Source organism: Bos mutus, chromosome 2 (assembly GCF_027580195.1).
Source record: "Bos mutus isolate GX-2022 chromosome 2, NWIPB_WYAK_1.1, whole genome shotgun sequence".
NCBI lineage: Eukaryota > Metazoa > Chordata > Mammalia > Artiodactyla > Bovidae > Bos > Bos mutus.
In genome coordinates this window covers 135,002,698-135,024,552 of record NC_091618.1, presented here as the reverse complement: position 1 = coordinate 135,024,552, position 21,855 = coordinate 135,002,698, and the positions used below count along the sequence as shown (strand labels likewise).

General features: G+C 37.9%; 1 protein-coding gene and 1 pseudogene across 4 annotated transcripts; one reads left to right on the top strand and one right to left on the bottom strand.

Annotated features, from left to right (window-relative positions):
* Positions 1 to 348: 348 nt before the first annotated feature.
* NIPA2 (NIPA magnesium transporter 2) lies at positions 349 to 21,526 on the top strand. 4 transcript variants are annotated; one of them, XM_005888584.3, is made up of 6 exons: positions 349 to 615; positions 9,212 to 9,442; positions 11,180 to 11,236; positions 16,968 to 17,058; positions 18,216 to 18,376; positions 20,011 to 21,526. In XM_005888584.3, the coding sequence occupies exons 2-6, from the start codon at positions 9,304 to 9,306 to the stop codon at positions 20,643 to 20,645; spliced, it is 1,083 nt and encodes a 360-aa protein (XP_005888646.1). In that variant the 5' UTR covers positions 349 to 615; positions 9,212 to 9,303; the 3' UTR covers positions 20,646 to 21,526. The 4 variants fall into 4 exon arrangements, with proteins under 4 accessions (XP_005888646.1, XP_070216225.1, XP_070216219.1 ...); XM_070360124.1 differs by having other exon boundaries at positions 349 to 643; XM_070360118.1 differs by lacking the exon at positions 349 to 615 and adding an exon at positions 4,593 to 4,716.
* On the bottom strand, positions 4,244 to 4,651 carry LOC102273766 (DNA-directed RNA polymerases I, II, and III subunit RPABC4 pseudogene; annotated as a pseudogene).
* Positions 21,527 to 21,855: the final 329 nt, after the last annotated feature.

Here is a 21,855-nt window from a genome sequence, read left to right as displayed (position 1 = left end):
TCGGTTTCACCCCTTGGCCTCCTCCTACTCGCCCGGGCCTCCGGTTCTCACTCTAGTCCCGCTCTTGCCCTCTCGGAGCACCTTTCCCTAGGATAGCTTAGACACATAGCTTCATGTGCTAACCGCGCGTGGGAATTCACCGTACATGGTACTTCTTGACGTTGATTCGATTTGCTTTTGATCACTTGGTCAGCCAACAATCCAGACCACTTTCCTCTGTCCCGCCCCTTATCCGGAAGGCGCGCCGGGGGCGGGGCGTTTGCCGCGCCTCACTGCGCGTGCGCGCGCTGCCTCTTGCGTCACTCGGCCGCGCCCAGGCTCTCTTTAGCTGTCTCTTTAGGTCCTGGTGGTGGCGGTGGCGGCGGCGGTGGCGGCGGCGGCGGTGGTGGGGGCTGGAGGTCGTCTGGGACAAGATCCCCCGGGCGCTCCCCCATGGAGGAAGCGGTGCGCACGGCTGCAGCCCTGGATGCTCACACCTCCCACTGGACGGAGACGAAGGCGGTGGCAGCGCGAGCTCAGGAGTGGGTAGCCGGAGCGGCCTGTGTGGGGGTGTGAGCAGAGGTGACCCGGGCCGGATAGCGGAGGGGAAGCCGTGCGGCGGGCCTGCCAACTTCGGTGAGGTCTCCACTTTTCTTCATTTCAGGCAAGCGCGAAGGGGCTAACTGTGGGCAGGCCTGCCCCTTTTGGGTCGGGGAGGACTCCTCAGGGACGCCTCTTTTCTCTGGAGACACTGAGCCACGCGTGTTCTGAGAAGGAAGTAATTTCCCCCGTAATCGAGTTTCCAACATGATTTGGATTGCCAATAAATCCCATGGAAACCTGGCCTGGCATTTTCGGGCCGCCTGTTCATTAAAATAGTTTCACTTTGTTATGAGTTCTAAAAGATTGTTTCAGCTACCACGGAGATACTGACAGTGGAACAAGCCTTAGATGTCGCTGTAACGTTTTGAGCATGGCCATTTCCTAACTTTTATAAAGTCAATGAACCCTCTCTCCCTCACCATACAACTGAACAAAATTCATTATACCTTTGATTTTGTGTTTGTCTCTTGAATCTCTTTTCTAGATTTTTCAATTCATTTACTACACGCTATGTTTTAGTTTTGTTTCTAGAAATTCCCTATGTACCATGAACCCAGTTAGTACATTTTTTTGTTAAAAGTACTAACAATAAATATGAGAGAATAGAGATCTTTGTTTCATACCCGTAAGCTGTCTGTTGAAGCAGTATGTTATGCTCAGTTGAGTAGGTTTTATGTTAGTTGGTAAGTAAAATGAGTATGGAGGCTAGTAGCTAAATTTAAAAAAGTATTCAGTAACTATTCATTCCTTTTGCTACTTCTGTATTTTCTTCTTTCCAGGCTGGAGCCACTCTGCCAGGGCTTAAAACTTTAAATGAGAATAAAGGGTTTTATTTACGAGGAAATGAGAATGAATAAGTCATCTCTAACCTCTTCCAGCCTTTTATTCATAAGAGACCATATTAAACTTACATGTAAGTTAAAATTTTAATTTATAATTACTGTTGCTAAATAGGATTGGAAAGTTAGGTTCCATAGTATTTATAGTTACTACGTTTAAAAATAATTAGCCCAAGGAGAGGCTGGAAAAAATTAAAGCAATGGAAACCAAGCAGAAGTAAATAATGAGAACTCTTAGATGTGGGTAGTCTGTATAGAAGTTGAGTCCAGTGGACAGTTAGGTTTCATTTCAGGCTGTGCAACTTTTATGTGATCCTCTATTTGAGATTTAACCTCTGGGAGGTTTGGTTTCTTTAACTAAAAGGTGGGGGGTAATGATAGCTTTTTCTCATTATTGTGTGGATTAGAGTTAATGTGTATCCAAAAAAAAAAAAGAATTAATGTGTATCAATCACACCAGAGTGGTAGTTATTACTATTAGGGAGACATAATAATAAGAAACAGTTATACTCTTGAGGATATTTCTAGTGTATAAAAACACCTTGCTGAGGTATCCCACCTACCCTCCTTCAGTTTTTGTTGTTTAGTCACTAAACAGCGTTGGACTCTCTTACTACTGCGTGAACTGTAGCCCGCCAAGCAGTGAGTTGCCATCTCCTTCTCTAGGGGATCTTTCTGAGCCAGGGGTCGAACCCACATCTCTTGCTAGACAGGCCAGTTCTTTACCACTGAGCCACCTGGGAAGCCCTCTGATTCAGTTAGTGTCAGTTATAGTAGCCTTTGTTTTCCTAAGAAACTACGTGCTTGCTCATGCCTTAGTGCCTTTGCACTTGCTTCTTTCTATGCTTTGTTCTTTTACTATTTCTTTCAAGCCTCTCAATGTTACATTGTCCAATAGGCCTCCTAACCAACTTAGTTAAAATAGAAGCCCCTGAACCCAATTACTTTATATTACCCAATATCTTTAAGATTACTCAATATTTTTAACATGCTTTACTTTTCACTGTATCATTCACCACTTTCCAAATTAACGTTATTTGCCAACAGAAGGTAAACTCAAGGGCAGGGTTTTGGTCTGCTGTATTCACTGTGTAGCCGTGTTTTTGAACATAGTATGTATTCATTTACTGTAAATCAGTTATTTGTTGACTGAGTAAATGAAATAAGCATACCGTTGTCCATAGGGCGTCACAGTGAGGGGGGTATAAATCATGTACATTAGTAATCATAATAGAGGCTGGAAAAGTGTCCGCAGAAAGATTCAGAATAAAGGTTAGCACATTCAGAAAAAAATTGGTTTATGGAATTCAAGCAGGGCTTCATTGTGGAGGTGCTTTTTTGAAGTAGGTCTTTAAAGATGAAAGGAATAATGTAAAAAAGATACAGAGGAGTGAAAGGAATAAGTAAGAATGGCAGCAGTGTGTTCACCTAGGGTGGAGCCATAGTATATGAAATACAGTATTGGGAAGCAGAGATTTAAAATACAGGTTTGGAGCAAATGTGAAAGGTCTTAGATATTGGGTTACAAAATTTGGAATTCTTTTTGTAAATAGTGGGTAGCCAGCCACTGGCTGGCTTCTCTCAGAGAGAGAATCCATCTGGCACCCTTGGCCGTTGTAGGCAATTTGGGTGATGAAGGATGGTGAAGCCACAGTTCGAACACGAGAAGCAGGTTGGGCATGAAGACTGACCTACACTGAGAACCTGGTTTGAGTTGCCCCTTGATTGTGTTCCAGCCTGGGGACTAAAAGGAAACTAATGGAAAACGCAAAAGGCTGAGGATGAGGAGACTCATTTTCTAATCCCAGGTCTGCTACTCACCAGCTGCATGAGAAGTTACTTAACATTATCACATGTAAGCTCTTGTGAAAATAAAATGTCAAAAGTGCTGTGACAAGTTTAAAACTGTTAAATAAATAGGTGTGATTTTTAAAGTTAGCTGACTTTGAAATTGATGATGTCATTTTGCAAAGTAAATCTTTTTCTTTTTTTCATGGTTTTTTTTTGGCGGGGGGTGGGGTGGGTTGTGCTGCAGCTTGTAAGATCTTTCCCTGTGCAGGGATTGAACCTGGGACCAGGGCGTGAAAGCACTGTGTCTTAATCTCTAGACTGCCAGGGAATTCCCAAAACAAATCTTACTTCAGGCTTTTCATATAGGTGTTAGAATACCGGTCCATGTTTTCCTCTTCCTTAAATTGTATGTTCTCTGTGCTTTAGAAGGAAGTGGACCAGTTTCATAATTTTTTTTCTTTGAGCTGTATTAATTTCACTTTTGACATAATTGCATTTGATGAAAGTTAACAGTGTAAGTGTTCACAGATATTAATGAAATCAATTATGAAAATCAAGTGCCTGTTAGAACAAGCTGAAAATTCTAAAAGTTATTAAAATTTGGAAGTGTGTTTAAAATTTGAATAGTTTATTTTCAGAATTCTTACTTAGCTGTGGAATCCTTGAGGACAGGAACTTTTGGTCATCTTTATAACGCCAGTGCCTGGGACGTGTGCTGCTTAGTGTATGTTTATTGAACAGATTACCACAAAAATTAAACTGTAACAGTCAGGGGTAGCGGACTGGGACCTTTCACCTGAGTCCCTCTGAGAGGTAAGATGGGCAGGTTACCACCTGGGACTCGTCATTTCTGGCTTGGGAACCTAGTTGAAGTGAAACTTAGCAAGTTTCCTTGTTTAACTGTTTTTAAATCTGGCTCTGCCTAAAGCAGATCCTTGAGAAATAAAAAATAATCTCTGTTTCAGGCTCTCCTGGCTGTGATTGACCTTTAGTTACACAGAGTGGGAACAGAACATTACCAGGTCTGAGAATAGTGAAGCAAATATTCCTTTCAGGACATTCATGCTGATGTCCATTTTCTTTCCTTCCTTTTCTTTTTAATTGAACAAAAAATAATATTTTTATATAAACTATTGGATACCTAAATACAACATGGTTTTTAAAATGAAAGCAGTTGTATATAGTTGTATTCATAAATTCAATAGTCAAAAACTATACAACATTAACAACAAATCAAATGAAGATAGTCTTCTGAATTTCATGCTTCATTGAGCATCAAAACCCACCCATCTTTTAGTCCTATTCTACATTATTCTGTATCCACCTTCTTTGCATCGGATTAGACCCCTTAATTTTGTTTCATTTTCTGTGTAACATTCTCCACAGATCTATATCATTGGCTGCTGCTTTGGGAGTTGAACATCCTTCTGGGTGTTCATTGTTGTCCCCACGTAGCACGGAGGAACTTCTCTGCGCTTGGAAACAGATTCTGACTCATTGCTGTGTAAGTCACATGAGGTGATTCATTTACTTAGTTTAGTGGCTGAAGGCTGCTTTATAGCTTGATGGTATGCAACTTTTATGTTACTTGGCATCCTTCCCCACCCATGTACACACTGGTGTATTCAGTAAGTGAACAAACACATACAACAAATAACCTTAATTTTAGAAAAGCTTATGAATCAGGTTTGCCAGTATAAGTGAGTGCCTTTTTCTGGGGAGACCACCACGAATAACTAGTCATTGTCTTTAAGAAACTTAGAATTTATCTTCAAAGACAGAATAGTAATTGGGAAATAAATTTTATGAACCTGTCTGTAAATAAAATAATTGCACAGGAGAGAAAATGCCTGTGGGCTGTAGCTACAGGACAAGTCTTTATAGCACAACTTGAAGTGTGACCTGGCCTGAAGTGAAGAGCATCCTCTTACATAGTGGAGAGAAGGTTGTGAGGAGCTGTGGTATGTCCTGGTAGTGATGACTTGTATGAAGGGAGCCATGATTCTGTGTTTGGAAATGAATTTGGGATAAGGGGTACAGCTCTCCAAAGCCATGTGCATAGTAAGATTGACCCAACCGATCAAAAACTTCCTTCTTTGCTTTTGTATGCTTGAAGCTTTCCACAATAAGTCAGTAACAATAAAAAGAAAAGAGGGGAAAAGATTTTAAATAGCAACGTGCAACTTTATGTAAAATATAGAGAAAATTTATATATAGACACAGTAGAGTTAAGAACAGTGGACTTTCAGTGATCATAGGGTAAAATAAGATTCCGACTTAATGTGTTGGTTTAGTCATCTCTTCTTCACCTCGTTGCTGGAGAAGATTTCCTCCCCATGACATTAGACACTGGGCACGTGAGAGCAGTTTCTTAGACAACAGTTCATTAGTCACTTTTACATGTCTAGGAGGAGTACACCACATACTACACAGGGCCACACACATGCTGCAGAGTAAAAAACCAGGACCTCTGTGAGGCAAGCAGGAGGTTGAGGGGCCCCTCAGTTCCTGCAGGAGGATGTGATTGGCTTGCTTTAATAATTCTGCAGTCTGTCAAGGCAGTGAAGCTCACTACTCAGGGATAAGCAGGAGGTGTGCCTGGTCTCCGTGATAAGGAGGGCTGTTTGACTTTGGGACCTGTCCATGAAAGCAGAGTAGGGGAGGACCGAAACTTGTGGTTAAGTCACCCCAGTTTTACCAGGTGTCAAGGCAGCATAATATATTGGATCTTAATTTTAGACCTTACATTACTTGTAATTTGCCATTTAGTGGAAAGTTAACTTTGCTGCTGCTGCTAAGTCACTTCAGTCGTGTCTGACTCTGTGCGACCCCATAGACGGCAGCCCACCAGGCTCCCCCGTCCCTGGGATTCTCCAGGCAAGAACACTGGAGTGGGTTGCCATTTCCTTCTCCAATGCATGAAACTGAAAAGTGAAAGTGGAGTCGCTCAACTTTAAGCACTAGTAAATATTAGTAAGTTGGTAGCTACACATTTGGTATTTGAAGGTCAGTTTTATGAAGTCTCAATTTGGATTTGTGAGGCTATCCTTATAATGGGATTGGAATTATAGATATGCTTGGCTTGTTTCTGAGTATGGTCCTTGCAGATAACAAGGTTTTGTTTTATTGATTCTAGGATATTCAGACTCTTCAGTTGGCTTGTTTTAGTCAAACCTTCAAAAGGGAGATTTTCAAAGATTTAATTAGTTACTTCCTCAGTAGAACTTGGATGGTAATTAAGAACGTTGTTCCATGAACATAGTGGTTAAAGGAGGATGGTTCATTTCAGTTAGATGACTCTTGCTTATTAGAAGAATATATCTGCCAAGTAGGCTGAAGTGTTTAGCGGTGGCTGGGTTTCTTTACTCTCATTTTCCAGCCATTGTTACTGTCATCTTTGCATGTTCATTTGTATGTGGTACTATCACTTCCCAGCTTACTTTGACAACTTTTTATAGTTTTTCAGTTTATAGGCTATGTTTTACAGTGGTTACGTTTTAGAATGCTAAGCTGAATGACGCAGTGGTTTTCTTACTCATAAATAGCCAGCTTTATTTTTTAGGGCCAATCATATGATTCCATTCGTCAGTATTCACCCAGAATACATCTGACATAGTTTGAGATTGCTGGATACTTGGCACACAGGATAAATAAAGGTGACTCTTGTGCAGGAGCCCGGAAGCTGGCCTTCTGCTGAGGGTAACTGAGTCATAAACATGGATAAACAAATTGTAGGGTATGGTGGGAACCTGTAAACACACTTTTTATTTTGTTATAATCTTTTTTTCTTTTGTTAATAGAGTAGTTTAATTATAGGTTTAGAACTTCTCTTTCATTTTCGTATATTTATTAATAAGAAGGAGAAATAAGGGAATTGATTCAAACTAAGCCACTAGATGTGAAAAACTATAGCCGAGGGTTTCATTCTTTTGTGTTTAAGAAAATTGTCAAACTTTATTGTGCAATTACAGTAAGTACTGTTTTTAAGGTATTTTTTTCATAACTGGAAGTTTAGTATTGAAAGTTTTTTTTTTTTTTTTAACTGTATAATTGACCCACAATGCTATGTTCCAAGTGCAAAATATTAAAAAAAAAAAAATTGAACCACTTTTATGTTGGCTCATTTGCTTAAGGATGCAATTAGTTCACAATTTCAGCAGCCTGGGACCTTAGAAATTCATTTCAGGATTAATTATATTTTTATATGTTACAAAACGATCACCTTGATGAACCTAGTTACCCTCTATCACCATAAAAAGATATTACATTGGTATTGACTATGTTCCCCATGTTGTATGTTTCATCTCAGTGAGTCATTTATTTGTACCTAAAAGTTTGTACCTCTTAATCTCCCTCACCTATTTCACTTACCTCCCAACCCCCTGTTATAATCTTGCCCTTGTCTGTCTCCCCACTGAAGTCTAAAAGCTATTACCATTTTATCCAAACAGCTGATCATACTGCTTAGTGCACAGAACATATGTTCAGTAAAACCTGTTTGCGTGGATGGATAAGGTAATTGAGGGGCAGGTAGATAGGAAATTAAGTTGCTTTTGTTAAAGGCCAGTGTCCTGTAACCTGAAGAATGGAAAAATCTGGCTGGTCGGTGAGGGTTAATGACTAAGGATCCTGACTGAATTGTAGATTAATTCTGGGATTCAGTTGTTAAATTGTGGGACTAAAAACATCTCAAGACATATCAGAAAGTTGGGCTGGCAGTTTGTTATAACCAGTAGTAAACCTTGCAGCCGAGTAAGTGCTTTTTCCTCTGCTTTTCTACCCAATTTAGTTCATTTGCCAATAGAGTTCTGAGTTTGGGCTGTTTGAAAAAAACTGTAGTCTTTGGTAAGCCATCGCATCCTTTCTGGTCTTATAGCTTGAGTCTTCTAGGTTCCATGACCCTCCTGTTTTCTAAAAGGGCCAAGAGTACCACACACATAACCCTGACAAACATCTGTCTGCTAGACTTCATTCTCTACTATAACAAAATAATGTGACATCTGCCTTCTCCTTACACATTCCTGAATGGGCTACATAAGAAATAAATTACCATATACTTACATCTACATAGATTTCTAAGAAGAAAATGTATGCTTGAGAAAATTTTTTGTTTCTTTGTATAGCATATTCAGAAAGACACATTTGTAAAACTGGTAAATGTTTTTGTAAACTAGATTTGTGTATTTTTATGCCTCATTTTCATTCTGAGGAGTTTTTTTTTCTTAGGAAAGTTTGTTAACTATGGACTGTGCAGCTAAGACAGGAAACATTTTTAAAATACGAAACCAGAGTTTATAAAATCAATTTAAATATGGTTTTACTTTTATTTTTTCCCCAGTTTTATTGAATTGTAGTTGATATGTAACATTGTATTAGTTTAAGGTGTACCGCGTAAGGTATATATTATAAAATAATTACCACAGTAAGTTTAGTTAACGTTCATCGATGACCACACATAGCTAAATGGGTTTTTATTTTTTTTTTGTAGTGAGAATTAAGATCTACTGTCTAGCCACATTCACTAGCCTACGCAATACAGTATTGTTAACTATGTCACTTATTAATCTTATAACTGGAAGGTTGTACCTTTTGACCACCTTCGCTCCCTTTCCCTACCCCTTAACCCCCACCTTTCAGAGTTTTCTGTTCCTATGAGTTCAGTGTTTTTTCTTTTTTGGCTGCACCGCACAGCATGTAGCATCTTAGTTTCCTGATCAGGGATTGAACCATTGCCCCCTGCAGTGGAAGCATGGAGTTTTAACCCCTGGACTGCCAGGGAAGTCCCAGTTTTTAAGTTTGGTTTTATATCACAATCCCATCTTTTTCCATAATTGGAGGATATATAATTAGATTAGTGCTAAATACAAATGGTGAATATATTTATGTTATTAATAGTAGTAATAAAAAGTATTATTTTATGAGAAAAGAAACAGTAAAATTTTGCAGTGATCATGCATCCTGTCATTCTGTGAAAATTTCATTTTGTTTTCCCTCTTTAGATTTGAAGACTGCATCATCCTGCCTCCAGCACCAACAGTTTCTGTGCTCTTGATCAATGTGATTCACAGTAGCTTTTTAAGTAACAAGCGAAATGAGCCAGGGGCATGGAAAGTATGACTTTTATATTGGTCTGGGATTGGCTATGAGTTCCAGTATTTTCATTGGAGGGAGTTTCATTTTGAAAAAAAAAGGCCTTCTACGACTTGCCAGAAAAGGCTCCACGAGAGCAGGTAAGTTATTTATGCCCTGTGTAACTTTGAAATGGCATCATTGTGTTCCTTTGTGGAACACATGATATTTGGGTCCAAATATCCATTGATATTTGGGTTCTTTGACTGTAGAAGACTATATCTTCATTCCTGGTGACTATATTCAAAACTTTGGACTTTGTAAGAATTGTAAATGTTTATAGAGAATCACTTTTGTAATAAGAAAAATAAAAAGTCAAAATAAGTTAACTACTCACTCTTGCAGTTATTATCAAAGTGGGAATAGGGACCAATACCCAGTTAGCATCCAGCCCTTTCTTTAAATTTTGATATGTCTGCAGAGAAGGAAATGAGCTTATATGGATAGAATCAGAATCCTATCAAAGGCTAGGCTCTTTTGTCTATGATAGTAAGTTTGTTTTTTCCTTAGACATTTTCCTTCCTGATCTCAAATTGGCAGGAAGGAGAGCTGGCTTCTTTGGGTTGAGGTGTACTCAGTTGAGTGAAATTCTGATTGGTGGTATAGGTTGATCCCCAGAAACTACTGACAAGCCATGAGCCCCTGGAAAATGCCTGATGTGATTGAATGCCCTCTAACTTTGGTGTATCATAACAGCTTCCAGCTTTATGTTGCATTCTGGCCATGTTCTGTCATTCAGCCTCTGCTTCAGTTTTAGACCCAGTTCTGTTCTCATAGGAAAATCTGCTTTGGCAGTAAAAAAAAATTACCTCCTCCTTCTTTTCTGTGCCATTTCTATAGCCATACCTAATCAAGCTCTTAAAATAATGACCTCAATTGGATTTCGTGCAGAAAGGAGAAAGTATTGGCATATACTATTTGAACAAGTATATCCTCATTCCTAAGTCAGGTACTCACACTTTCCATGTGGATATGCTTATCAAAGGGTTCATTCACATTGACCTTTTCTTTTGAATAATGGGTTAAGTACTGATTGCTTCTGAATTTTGTTAGTTTGGTCTAGAGGAAAGCGAAGGATGGTCTAGAGGAAAAGGCAGGATGAATATCCTGGAAGCTCCAGACTGTGAGCAGTGCTCAAACTTTTTATGTTCTGGTCAATAAAGGACCCTTTTCTCCAGGGTTACTACCTCATAAGTGGGGCCAACCCACACCTAAATGGCTTCTCCACTATCTCATTCACTAGAAGTTGAGCTGTTTCTGATTGGTTCACTTTGTTTATTGAAGGTAAGTTCACAAAACAAAAGCATGAACTATGAACTGAAATAGAAGGATTGATTTAACTCCTTCATTCACGTTCTTGTGATCCTCACATCCCCTGTTTTAAGATAATCATAAAAATATTATCTAAGAAATCCCCTTTGTAATTATGCTTCTGCTGCTGCTGCTAAGTCACTTCAGTCGTGTCTGACTCTGTGCGACCCCATAGACACAGTCCACCAGGCTCCTCCATCCCTGGGATTCTCCAGGCAAGAACACTGGAGTGGGTTGCCATTTCCTTCTCCAATGCATGAAAGTGAAAAGTGAAAGTGAAGTCGTGTCCCACTCTTAGCGACCCCATGGACTGCAGCCTACCAGGCTTCTCCATCCATGGGATTTGCCAGGCAAGCGTACTGGAGTGGGGTGCCATTGCCTTCTCCGGTGTAATCATGATGAAACCTTTATTCAATATAGTAATAATAAGCAAATGATATTTTAAAATCTGTCATTACTAATTGTTGTCATAAATATATTGAAGTCTAATAATCTTCCAAAAAAGTGAAATATGTTTTCATTGACAGGTCAAGGTGGCCATGCGTATCTCAAAGAATGGTTATGGTGGGCTGGACTGCTATCAAGTATGTATAGAGGATGTTTCAAGAAAATACTATAGGTGTATATTGAAATATTTATGTATACTATTTTACATATTACCATATTTATATTACCAGCAAATTTTAAAACTTTAAATTCTGGGTTTTTTTGATGAACAGAACTCAAAATATGTAAAATTTAAGCCTGTATAAGTCACTTAACAGTTTAATAGTTTATTTAATTTGGATGAGAAAACTTTTGTCTATCTGATTAAAACATGCCTGACATATATATGTATTTTTAAAAGTTATGCTCAGTTTAAGGTGATCTTAAGTGAAAGATCATAGAAAGCATTCCTGTCCTTCCTTTGATTTTCATTCCAAATTAGAAAGGAGGTATGCATTTGCTAAGACTTCCGTGCATACTTTGATGATTACATTTTGTGTATTTATGTATTATTTTTTTGATAGGCAAGAAGTAGGTTTATTACTGTAGGATGCTTGTGAGGGGTGCAAGGGGGCAGGCGAGGGGGCTCTGATGATTGTCTTTTAAAAGGTACATAGAAAGAGGGATCCTTAAGACACTGAGCTTTCAAAATATTCCGGATTGAATTATGTAAAATTTTTTTCTAAGGGCAGTTGAAATAACAAAGAGACAATTTAACTCTTCATTCAGGAAATACTTCTTGATCATTTTGTGTGTCAGGTGTTCTAGGTGCTTCTTATCCACAGGAGACTTTACTTTCTAGGTGGACAACAGTAAAGAAGATAAACTAAACTGTGTGTTAGTGATAAATGCTGACATTTGCTAGTAGTACGTAGAGAAGGGATGTAGTAAAAGGAAGGATAGATAGGTTTATATTTTAGTCGAGGGGCCAGGGCAGGCCTCATTGGAAAGATAATATTTGAGTAAAAGATAAAGGAAGTGAGGGGTATTTGGGTGAAGAACCATATGGGTATTTGGGTGAAGAACATTTTAAGCAGGAGGAAATAATAAACATGAAGGCAGTGAGCAGGACCATGCCTGGCGGGTTAAAATGTGGTAGGCAGAACCCAAGATAGCCCACAAAGCTTCTTGCTCCCTGGTAGTCACAACTTTGTATTATCTCCTCTCACACTGAATTAATGCGTTATGATCAAAGTATACAACAGAGTTGATGACTTGTGACTTAAGTCATCAGAGGCATTAAGGTTTTGCCTTAATTGATTGGATTGGTCATTCTGAAGCCAACTTCTGTGCTGGAGGACAGTCAGCCTGAGGAGAGGTCCCCAGGCTACACTCAAGTTACTGCCTTAACAGTCACATGAGTTACCTTGGATGTGAGTCCTCCAGGTTGTGGCAAGGCACAGGCTCCAGATAGTATCTCGACTGCAACGTTTTGAAAGACGCTGATTGAGAAGTACCTGCTGATCATCAGAAACTATGAGAAATCATTGTCTTGGCCAACAGAAAACACGGCTGACATTTGTTGTTTTAAGCTGCCAGTTTTGGGGGTGCTTTGTTGTACAGCACTGGATTACTAAAACCTCAGGAACCATTAAAGAGATAAGGATAGTAACGGAGTGGGAGTGCAGGGCAGTCGTTGAGCTTAAGTTTAGAGAAGTAATGAGGACCTAGATTACATGGGGCTTTGTACGTCACAGAAAAGACTTTGACTTTTATGTTTGATGGGGGATTATTGGAGGCTTGAACAAAGGGGTAACATGTACAGACTCAGGTTTTAATAGGAACTCTTGGGCTGCTGTGTGGAGGCATAGACTGTATAGGGGCAAAAGCAGAGAAACCAGTAAGAAGCTATTGAAATAATTTGGTAAGAGGTGATAATGGCATGGACCCAGAGTAATGGCAGTTAGTGTGGTGAGTAGTGGTAGAATTCTGGATGTTTTGAAGATGAAACTAATAATAAGATTCGCTGAAAACAAGTTGAAAGACTGGACAGGATATAAAAAAGCATCCTCTTAAAAGCATTAAAGAGCCAACATGATAGTTAAGAATTACCTAGCCAGGAAACGCATGAAGCTCAGGATGAGCTGGAGATACTCCTGCCCTAGAGGTAACTACAGACTCCATAGCAGGCCCCTTTGAAAGAGAGAACTTGTGAAGGGTGATACCACTCGGGTGGTGGATATATAGCTGTCATTTATATTTTATTCTGTTTTTCTGAATATTTGAAGTATTACATTATTAATATTTAAACTCTTGAAAGTCTTTTAAAATGTGGTATATTTATTTTTTAACTTATTTTTAAAATTTATTTTTAATTGAAAGATAATTGCTTTGCAGTATTGTGTTGGTGTCTACGAAACATCAACATGAATCAGCCTCAGGTATATTTAAATCCAGGTCTATCAACTACTGTGCATGAAATGGCCCAGTTAAAGACAAAGATTATTATTATAAAGACAAAGGAATTATAAAAACAAATAATAAACTTCATGCCTGTTGTCAGGTACACTGTAAAATATGAGGATATAAAATGGCTGAAAGAGAAGGATGGAAAAACATGCCTAAAGAAACTTGACATTTCTGTTATTGTTTTAGAAAAAATAAACTTCATACCAAAACAACACTGGAGATAGAGGATTATTTCTTAAAAACAAAGGGTTCAACTCAGGAGGTTTTATCAGTCCTGACTGATAAAATATATATAAATAATATGGCCTTGAGGATTTCCCTGGTGGCACAGTGGATGAGAATCTGCCTGCCATTGCAGGGGACATGGGTTTGATCCCTGGTTTGGGAAGATCCCACATGCCTTGGAGCAGTTTAGCCCATATATCAGCACCTGCTAAGCCTTACCCCGTGCTCTGCAACAAGAGGCCACTACAAGGAGAAACCTGTGCACCGCCACAAAGAGTAGCCCCCGCGCACCGAAAACTGAAGAATGTTTGCACAGGCAAACAGCGAAGACCCAGTACAGCCATAAATAAATACATAAAACGAATAATGTGGCCTTGAAACTCAGAACAGCACGGAGAAATACACAAATCCAGGTTCATATAGTGAGATTTTAATATGACACTGAGCAGTTGATGGGACCGGCAGAGGAAAATTCTTAAGGTGATAGAAAATATGAACAGCAGATTTAACTTAACTCACTGAACTCAGCAACTTCAGGTCTCCGTTATTTTCAAGTGCATATGGAATATTGATGCAGATGAACTATTTGCTGGACCATAAAGCCAGTCTTGAAATTTTTCAAAGGATTTAATTAAGTTTTTCACAGATCATTATCATTATATTAGAAATCAGTAACAAAAATACAACATGAAAAATACATGTAGAAATTTAGAAATACGCTTTTATGTAACCCATGGTTCAAAGAAGTCAGAATGGAAATTAAAATATTTTAAAAGTATGTTTAATTTAAACAATACTTCAGTATGTTGATACAGAATACAAAATATCATAACTTAGGGAATAAAACTGAAGTAGAGTAAAATTTATAGTTTCAAATAAATATAATTGAAAAGAAAGATGAGGCATCTAGTTGAAAATAGAAAAAGAATTGTAGAATAAACCATAGAAGGAGTAAAGAGAAGAGCTAAAAGTATTTAAATAGAAAAACAAAGTATTAAAGCGAGATTTGGGTCAATGCTCAGAATAATGAATTTGACAAACCTTTTGTTGAAACTGATCAAGAAAAGGAAAAGATAGAATAGCTAGGTGATGTAATTAAGGTTTCATAGATATTAACAGGATATTATGAAAAACATCCAGTTGATAAAAAATATAGATAAAATTTATGGAAAGGTAAAGTGTATCAATACTCATGAGGAAATAGAAAACTGGAATACTCCTCTAGCTTAACCCAGTTGAAGCTGTAGTTTTAAAACCTTTGCATGTACTAAGTCCTGAGCCCAGATGGTTTCATAGGTAAATTACACAGTCATTTAAAGAAGAAATAATTGTAGTCTTAAGAAGTTTCTTAATAATAGAAAAAGGGGTTCCCTCATTCTTCTTAAAAAGCTAGTATAATCCTAATACGAAAACCTGATCAGGACAGAATAAGAAGGGAAAAATAAAGTCTAGTCTCATTCACAAACCTAAATGTAAAAATCACAAACAAAATAATATGAGCAAGTTAGATTTATTCTGCAGATGCAAAATTGGCATAATCTTGGAAAACAAGTCACTGTAATTTACTGTGTTAAATTGAAGGAGAAAATTATATGATTATTTCAGTAAAATTCAGCTATTCATGACTAAAACCATTTCAAATTAGTAATTTAGGTGAATTAAAGATGATAAGATGATAAAGGATTTCTAAGCCAAAAAAATGCCAGAACTGACAATTGCTTGATGCTAAGTCTTTAGTCATGTTTGACTCTGCCACCCTGTGGACTGAAGCCCGCCAGGCTCCTCTGTCCTTGGGATTCTCCGGGCAAGAATACTGGAGTGGGTTGCCATGCCCTCCTCCAGAGTCTTCCCAACCCAGGGATCTCTTCCATCTCCTGCATTAGCAGGTGGGTTCTTTACCACTGGAGCCAACCTGGGAAGCCCATAGTAAACACCAAAATGGGGAAATAGCAAAGACTTTTTTTGAAGCTGAGAAAATATTCGTGTTCAAAATATATGAAGGATTACTTAAAATCAATCAGAGAAAACAAATACCCTAATAGACAAACTGGTAAAAAACCCAAACTACTTCACTAAAAGATTTAACTTGGCTAATAAACATATGAAAAAGGGGAATGCAAATTCAAAGCATAATAAAATAATCCTGTTTCCCATTAACAGATTAGCAAACATTGGGAAGAGTGAGAAATAGGAAACTCTCATACACTACTAGGTGTATAACCATTTTGGAAAACCATAGCCAAGAGTGATTTTATGTGATCACATGTCCCTCCCCTGCTAAAATTCCTCAGTGGCTTTTCAGCTCAGATGAAATCCACTGAGAGACTCACAAAGGTCCTGTTCTCCCTGGCCACTCCCCGCATGCTTGCTCTGTATGAGCCACTCTGGCTTCCTTGCTGCTCAGACATGCCAGACATGGTCTTGACTCAAAATTTTGTACTTGTTCTTCCTGCTCGGGATGTCTCCCCATTTCCCCCCCACACATAGCTGCTGGTAAATCCCTCACTCCATATCTGACTGATCAAAACTTTCTGTCCAAGCACCCTTGCCTGGCAACATTATCTGCCTGGCACCAGCTCTTCATTCCTTTCCCTTGCTTTGTTTTCTGAATAGCACACTTTACTTCATTTTTATGTTTTGTCTGTTTCCCTTCACTAAAATGTCTTATTTTATTTTTCCTCATCCTAGAACATCTGATGCATAGTAGCAACCCAAGAATATCTTCTGAATGTAAGAGTTGGGTTTTAAAAAAGAAAAGAGCTAGTAAAAAAGGCTTTTATATCTATTTAAGCTGATTTTTTGTTTGTCATAGGATATAAATACTAAATTTTTGATTTAAAAAACCCATACACAGGGGAATTGCCTGGCAGCCCAGTGATTCGGACTCAGTGCTGTCACTGCTGAGGACCCTGGTTCGATCCCTGGTTGGGGAACTAGGATCCCACAAGCCACGCAGCCCAACCAGAAAAAAAAAAAAAAAAACCCACATAGAAATTAGATATTTTCCATTAAAATTATAGGTTTGTATTGTTTCTAGTTGGTTTGAATTCTATTCTAATGTTGATAATTTACAGGAGAACCCTTATGAATAACAATTTAAATAGTGTGTTAAAAAATGTATGTAAAATGCAGCCTTTTCTGTTTTGACTAAATATGTTCCTATCTGAGCATTTTCTTTTGTTGTCTTTCTCCAAGTGGGAGCTGGCGAGGTGGCCAACTTTGCTGCATATGCATTTGCACCAGCCACCCTAGTGACTCCCTTAGGAGCACTCAGTGTCCTAGTAAGGTGAGGACCCTTCTCTTCACGTGTAGAAACAGCAGTTAATGTTTCATCTCTAAGGCATTCAGTACCTGCTAATTACACATGCTCAGTTTAATTTATATTTATTTAAACAACCTTGAGACTTTTTTTATGCTGTGTAGTAGTTTGCTTTTGAAATGTTATTCTCTGTGCATAGGCCAGCTAACAAGTTGTGGGAGAAAATGCTTTTATGCTTTGTCTTGTTTGTGTTTAGAGTCAACACTAGTTCTACTTTAATTGCAGTATTTTAAAATTCCAAGTTGCATTAGTTAACAGTATTTATCATTTGACCCGTGTATACTTTGGTAGGTGGTGACTGGTGATGAATAGATCTCTATAACTTCTCTAGAAAGTAATTGATTGGAGCAAGGTTGAAGACTGGCCTGGGACACTTTTTTGGAAGGAACAAGTCCAAGACTTGTCCTGTTTCTGTTGTTTTAATCATTAGCCGAAACAGCTAAGCCCATATTGAAGTCTGGATTTTGGCTAGTATTCCCAAAGATGGTTGATTGATAGGTATTTTTATCCTTTTTTTAACATTAATATTTACATAAATCTATATTGTATGCAAAATTATATAATTTTCAAGAAACTGTATAATGTATAAAGATACAAGATGCTATTTGTGTATTATGTGTAATAAATATGTATTATGGTAATGTCTTTTATTCTTAATTTTCTGTTATGCCATTATTTATAGGTTTATACTTTTTTTAAGATTTCAATAAAACTAGCTGTAAAATATTAAAACTTGATCATTAATAGGCAAGTTATGTGGAATTAAATGAAAATATATGATGGATTCATCACTCAGTAAGGATAAAGTTGAGCAAATAAGTCCAAATGGACCTAGATTCTTAAATTTGTATCATAGCTCTGTTTATTGTAAAATTTCATATTGATGTCCTACAGTAGAAAGATGGTAACTATTCTGGTTTAAGAGTATGATGAAGCAGGTGGTTCCCAGAAACTTTCATTTTATGATTGAATGTGCATTTTTTTTTACCTTGGCTGAAAGCTAGAATCTTTATAAGCTCAGTGTTTTAGTTTGAGTTCAGTAATTTAAATTCTTAAGTTGTGTTGATATTTAAAAATGAGAAAAGTAGCTGATTAATAGTCCTCCATCTTTCCCTCCATTTTAGTGCCATTCTTTCTTCATACTTTCTAAATGAAAGACTTAATCTTCATGGAAAAATTGGATGTTTGCTAAGTATTCTGGGATCTACAGTTATGGTTATTCATGCTCCAAAAGAAGAGGAGATTGAGACCTTAAATGAAATGTCTCACAAGCTAGGAGATCCAGGTATGAAAAAATAAAAACTTTATTAGTCTTACTGTATTTTATTCTTTTTCAAAATACTTTTTATTTCTCTCTGGCTACGCTGGGTCTTCATTGCTTTGTGTGGTCTTTCTCTAGCTACCTCAGGGTACTTCCTTTTACTTCAGATTTTGACTGCTTTGATTCCTCTCATTTCATTATTGTCTTTGAAGTTTCCCTCTGTCTACGTTGAACTAACAAAGACTTCTTCTGTTTGTTTTGGCCCCTCTCTAGTGACCCTTGACTGCCTTGAGAGTTGAGCTGGTCAGATTCCCAGCCAAGTTTCCTATCTGGCTTGCCAGCATCTAGGATTTGAGTGGGGAAGAGGAGATGGCTACCATCATAGACGTATGCCTTCCTCCAGGGCCCCATTTTAGTGAGGCCCCCACGCACTCAGCTGGTCTGGCAAGGGGACGGGTCACTGAGATATTCAGAACTGGGCCGGGATCTGACGTGGTCTCAGTGCTCTTTGAAGAGACTTTAGCTAGGCCTCCTGTTTTTAGTCTCTTCTTCAACCCACTTCTAGAGGTAGTTTGTATCTTCAGAGCATTCTTTGTAGCACACCGAGTCACTTTCTAATTTTTGATCACTACTGATGTGGGATTCAGCTTTCTTGAATCTGCTGTTATCAGTTACTATCTTCTGATTTTTGGCTTTCATGTTTCTATCATCTCCTTACAAATTCTTATTTTTGTGTTTCCTTCTCTAAAAATCATATTACTAGAATTCAAGGAGTTAAAAGATTAAACAACTGCTCTGTTTCCTCATCTTAAAATTGCAAATGACAGTGTCTGTATTACAGGGTAGTTGTGAGAATTTAATGACTTAATTGATGCAAATTGCTAAGAAAAGTGTCTGATCTGTAGTGCTATACAGTCATTAGCTATTATCATGTTGGCTTCAAGTCTCCTATCTAACTTGGATCCCGACAGTTATTGTCAAGTTCTCTTATTGATTTTTTACGCCAGTGGTTGGTCCCTAAATATTTAAAAAATTTGCTCCTATTAGACAAATGTTCTTTAGCATCTACAGATCATTGAGCATTCAAGGTCATCTCATAATTTCTCTCCACTGGTTTCTGATTGTTCTGATTGTATTATACCTATTCTTGGAATGAGAGCACCCCAGTGGGTGGAAGTAGGGCAGTGTTCTTGGACGGATGGCTGTGAGTCAGCCTGATACTGTTTTCTTTGACATATATACATTTGACCCTTCAACAACACAGAGCTTAGGGATATCTGAGAACACCCACTTACAGTCCATCCTGTATGTCTGAGGTTCCACATCCACAGGTTCAGCCTTCAGATTGTATTGTACTGTATTTATTGGGGAAAAAAAATCCATGTATAATTGGATCCATGCAACTCAATCCCATGTTAATCAAGGGATATCTGTATAATTATGAGGCCCAAGATACTACTTTAAAAATGTTAATAGTATAATAATTTGTGAATATGAAGCGTAATCTTCCAGTGTGTACATCTAACTAAATTATTATGACTGTGTTTTTGTTGGGGCAGCATAAGAAAGCTAATTTTTATTTTAGGACCACACCTTTTCTCCTTCTTATCAAGTACTTAAACATTTAACTAAATATAATTTTTCTTTGCCTCCTCCAGGTTTTGTGGTCTTTGCAACACTTGTGGTCATTGTGTCCTTGATATTAATCTTTGTGGTGGGACCTCGCCATGGACAGACAAACATTCTTGTGTATATCACAATCTGCTCTGTAATTGGGGCAGTTTCAGTCTCCTGTGCTAAAGGCCTGGGCATTGCTATCAAAGAGCTGTTTGCTGGAAAACCTGTGCTACAACATCCCCTGACCTGGATCCTGCTGCTGAGCCTTATAGTCTGTGTGAGCACACAGATTAACTACCTAAACAGGGCCCTGGACATATTCAACACTTCCATCGTGACTCCAATATATTACGTGTTCTTCACAACATCAGTTATAACTTGTTCAGCTATTCTTTTTAAGGAATGGCAAGATATGCCTGTTGATGATGTCATTGGTACTCTGAGTGGCTTCTTTACAATCATTGTGGGAATATTCTTGTTGCATGCCTTTAAAGACGTCAGCTTTAGTCTCTCAAGTCTGCCTGTGTCTTTTCGGAAAGACGAAAAAGCAGTGAATGGCAGTCTTTCTAGTATGTATGAAGTTCTTAATAATAATGAAGAGAGCTTAACCTGTGGAATCGAACAACACACTGCTGAAAATATCTCCCGAAGAAATGGAAATCTGACAGCTTTTTAGAAGAAAGATGTAATTAATCTATAACTGTTATAAAAAAGTGAATCTGAGTATCAGAATGTGTCTGAAAAAGCATTGTTCTCAAATGATGTTCTCTAGAGACAATCCTTTTTTTTTTAAGGTTTCACTAATTTGGACCAAGAAATTACTTATGTTTAAATGACGACTCAATACATGGCCCATTTCTATTAACATTGTATTATTGTAGAGTTATTTTAAATTTTCCTTCACCAAAATCTAAATGCACTAATGACAGTTTTAGGTCTATAAAAAGGCTTTTTCCCCCCACTGGTGATGAAAGTCTGAAATGTACATTCTTCATGCTCATTCTTATCAATTCCTGATCATTTTAAGGCTTTTTGATTAAAACAAAAACAAAATTAATACATTATCCTGTAATTTATCTTACCTATAAAAATGACTCCTATTTAATGAATTATTTAAATTTTGAACTATTAAGAGACCCCTAAATTATTAAATGAAGGAAACTTACAAACAAAAAAAGGTAGGAAGTCACTGCACGGAAGTACTTCTCAGGCTGGGAGTTGCCACCATGAACATTTGATGGCCTTCCTAGATGACACTTTGTTAAATCAGCACATCCTTTGTCAGACTACAGCCTGGCTGGTTTTCTTCTTCAGTTACTCTAATCCTTTGATGGCTGGACCCTTGATTACCATTTTACATCAGCTCTTGTACTTTTCCATATATTTTTGTAATGAGTTATATTATCATTTAGCTCTTCTAACAACGCTGGAAAATAGAAGACTAGGGTAAATTCTTAAATTTAGCTCATGTTGAAATAAAACTGAAAGATCTCTTCTAAATCTGAATGTTTAGAACAAACAGGGTGTTTGTAAAATATAATTTCTTTGTAGCACTTATTTTTGCTTAAGAGTTTGGACCACTATTTTGGTTTTGTTAAAATGTCCATGAAAAAAATGTTTACAGAAAACATCAAACCTGTGCAAAAAATAACAGTGTAATGAACCTCTGTCCAGCTTCAAAACCTGTCATCAATTGGCCTCAAAAATACAACTCATCCCCACCTAGGTAGGAAGAGCTTGGGCCTGTTTCCATTCTGTTGCTCCTGCCCACAGTCACCAAGCTTGGGCTGCTGTCTAAGGAGCCATCCATGGGAGGTTCACTGTTCACTGGCCTTATCAGGGCAGAGTTGACACTTTCCAGGTCTCTGAAACACGTTCCATTTTCC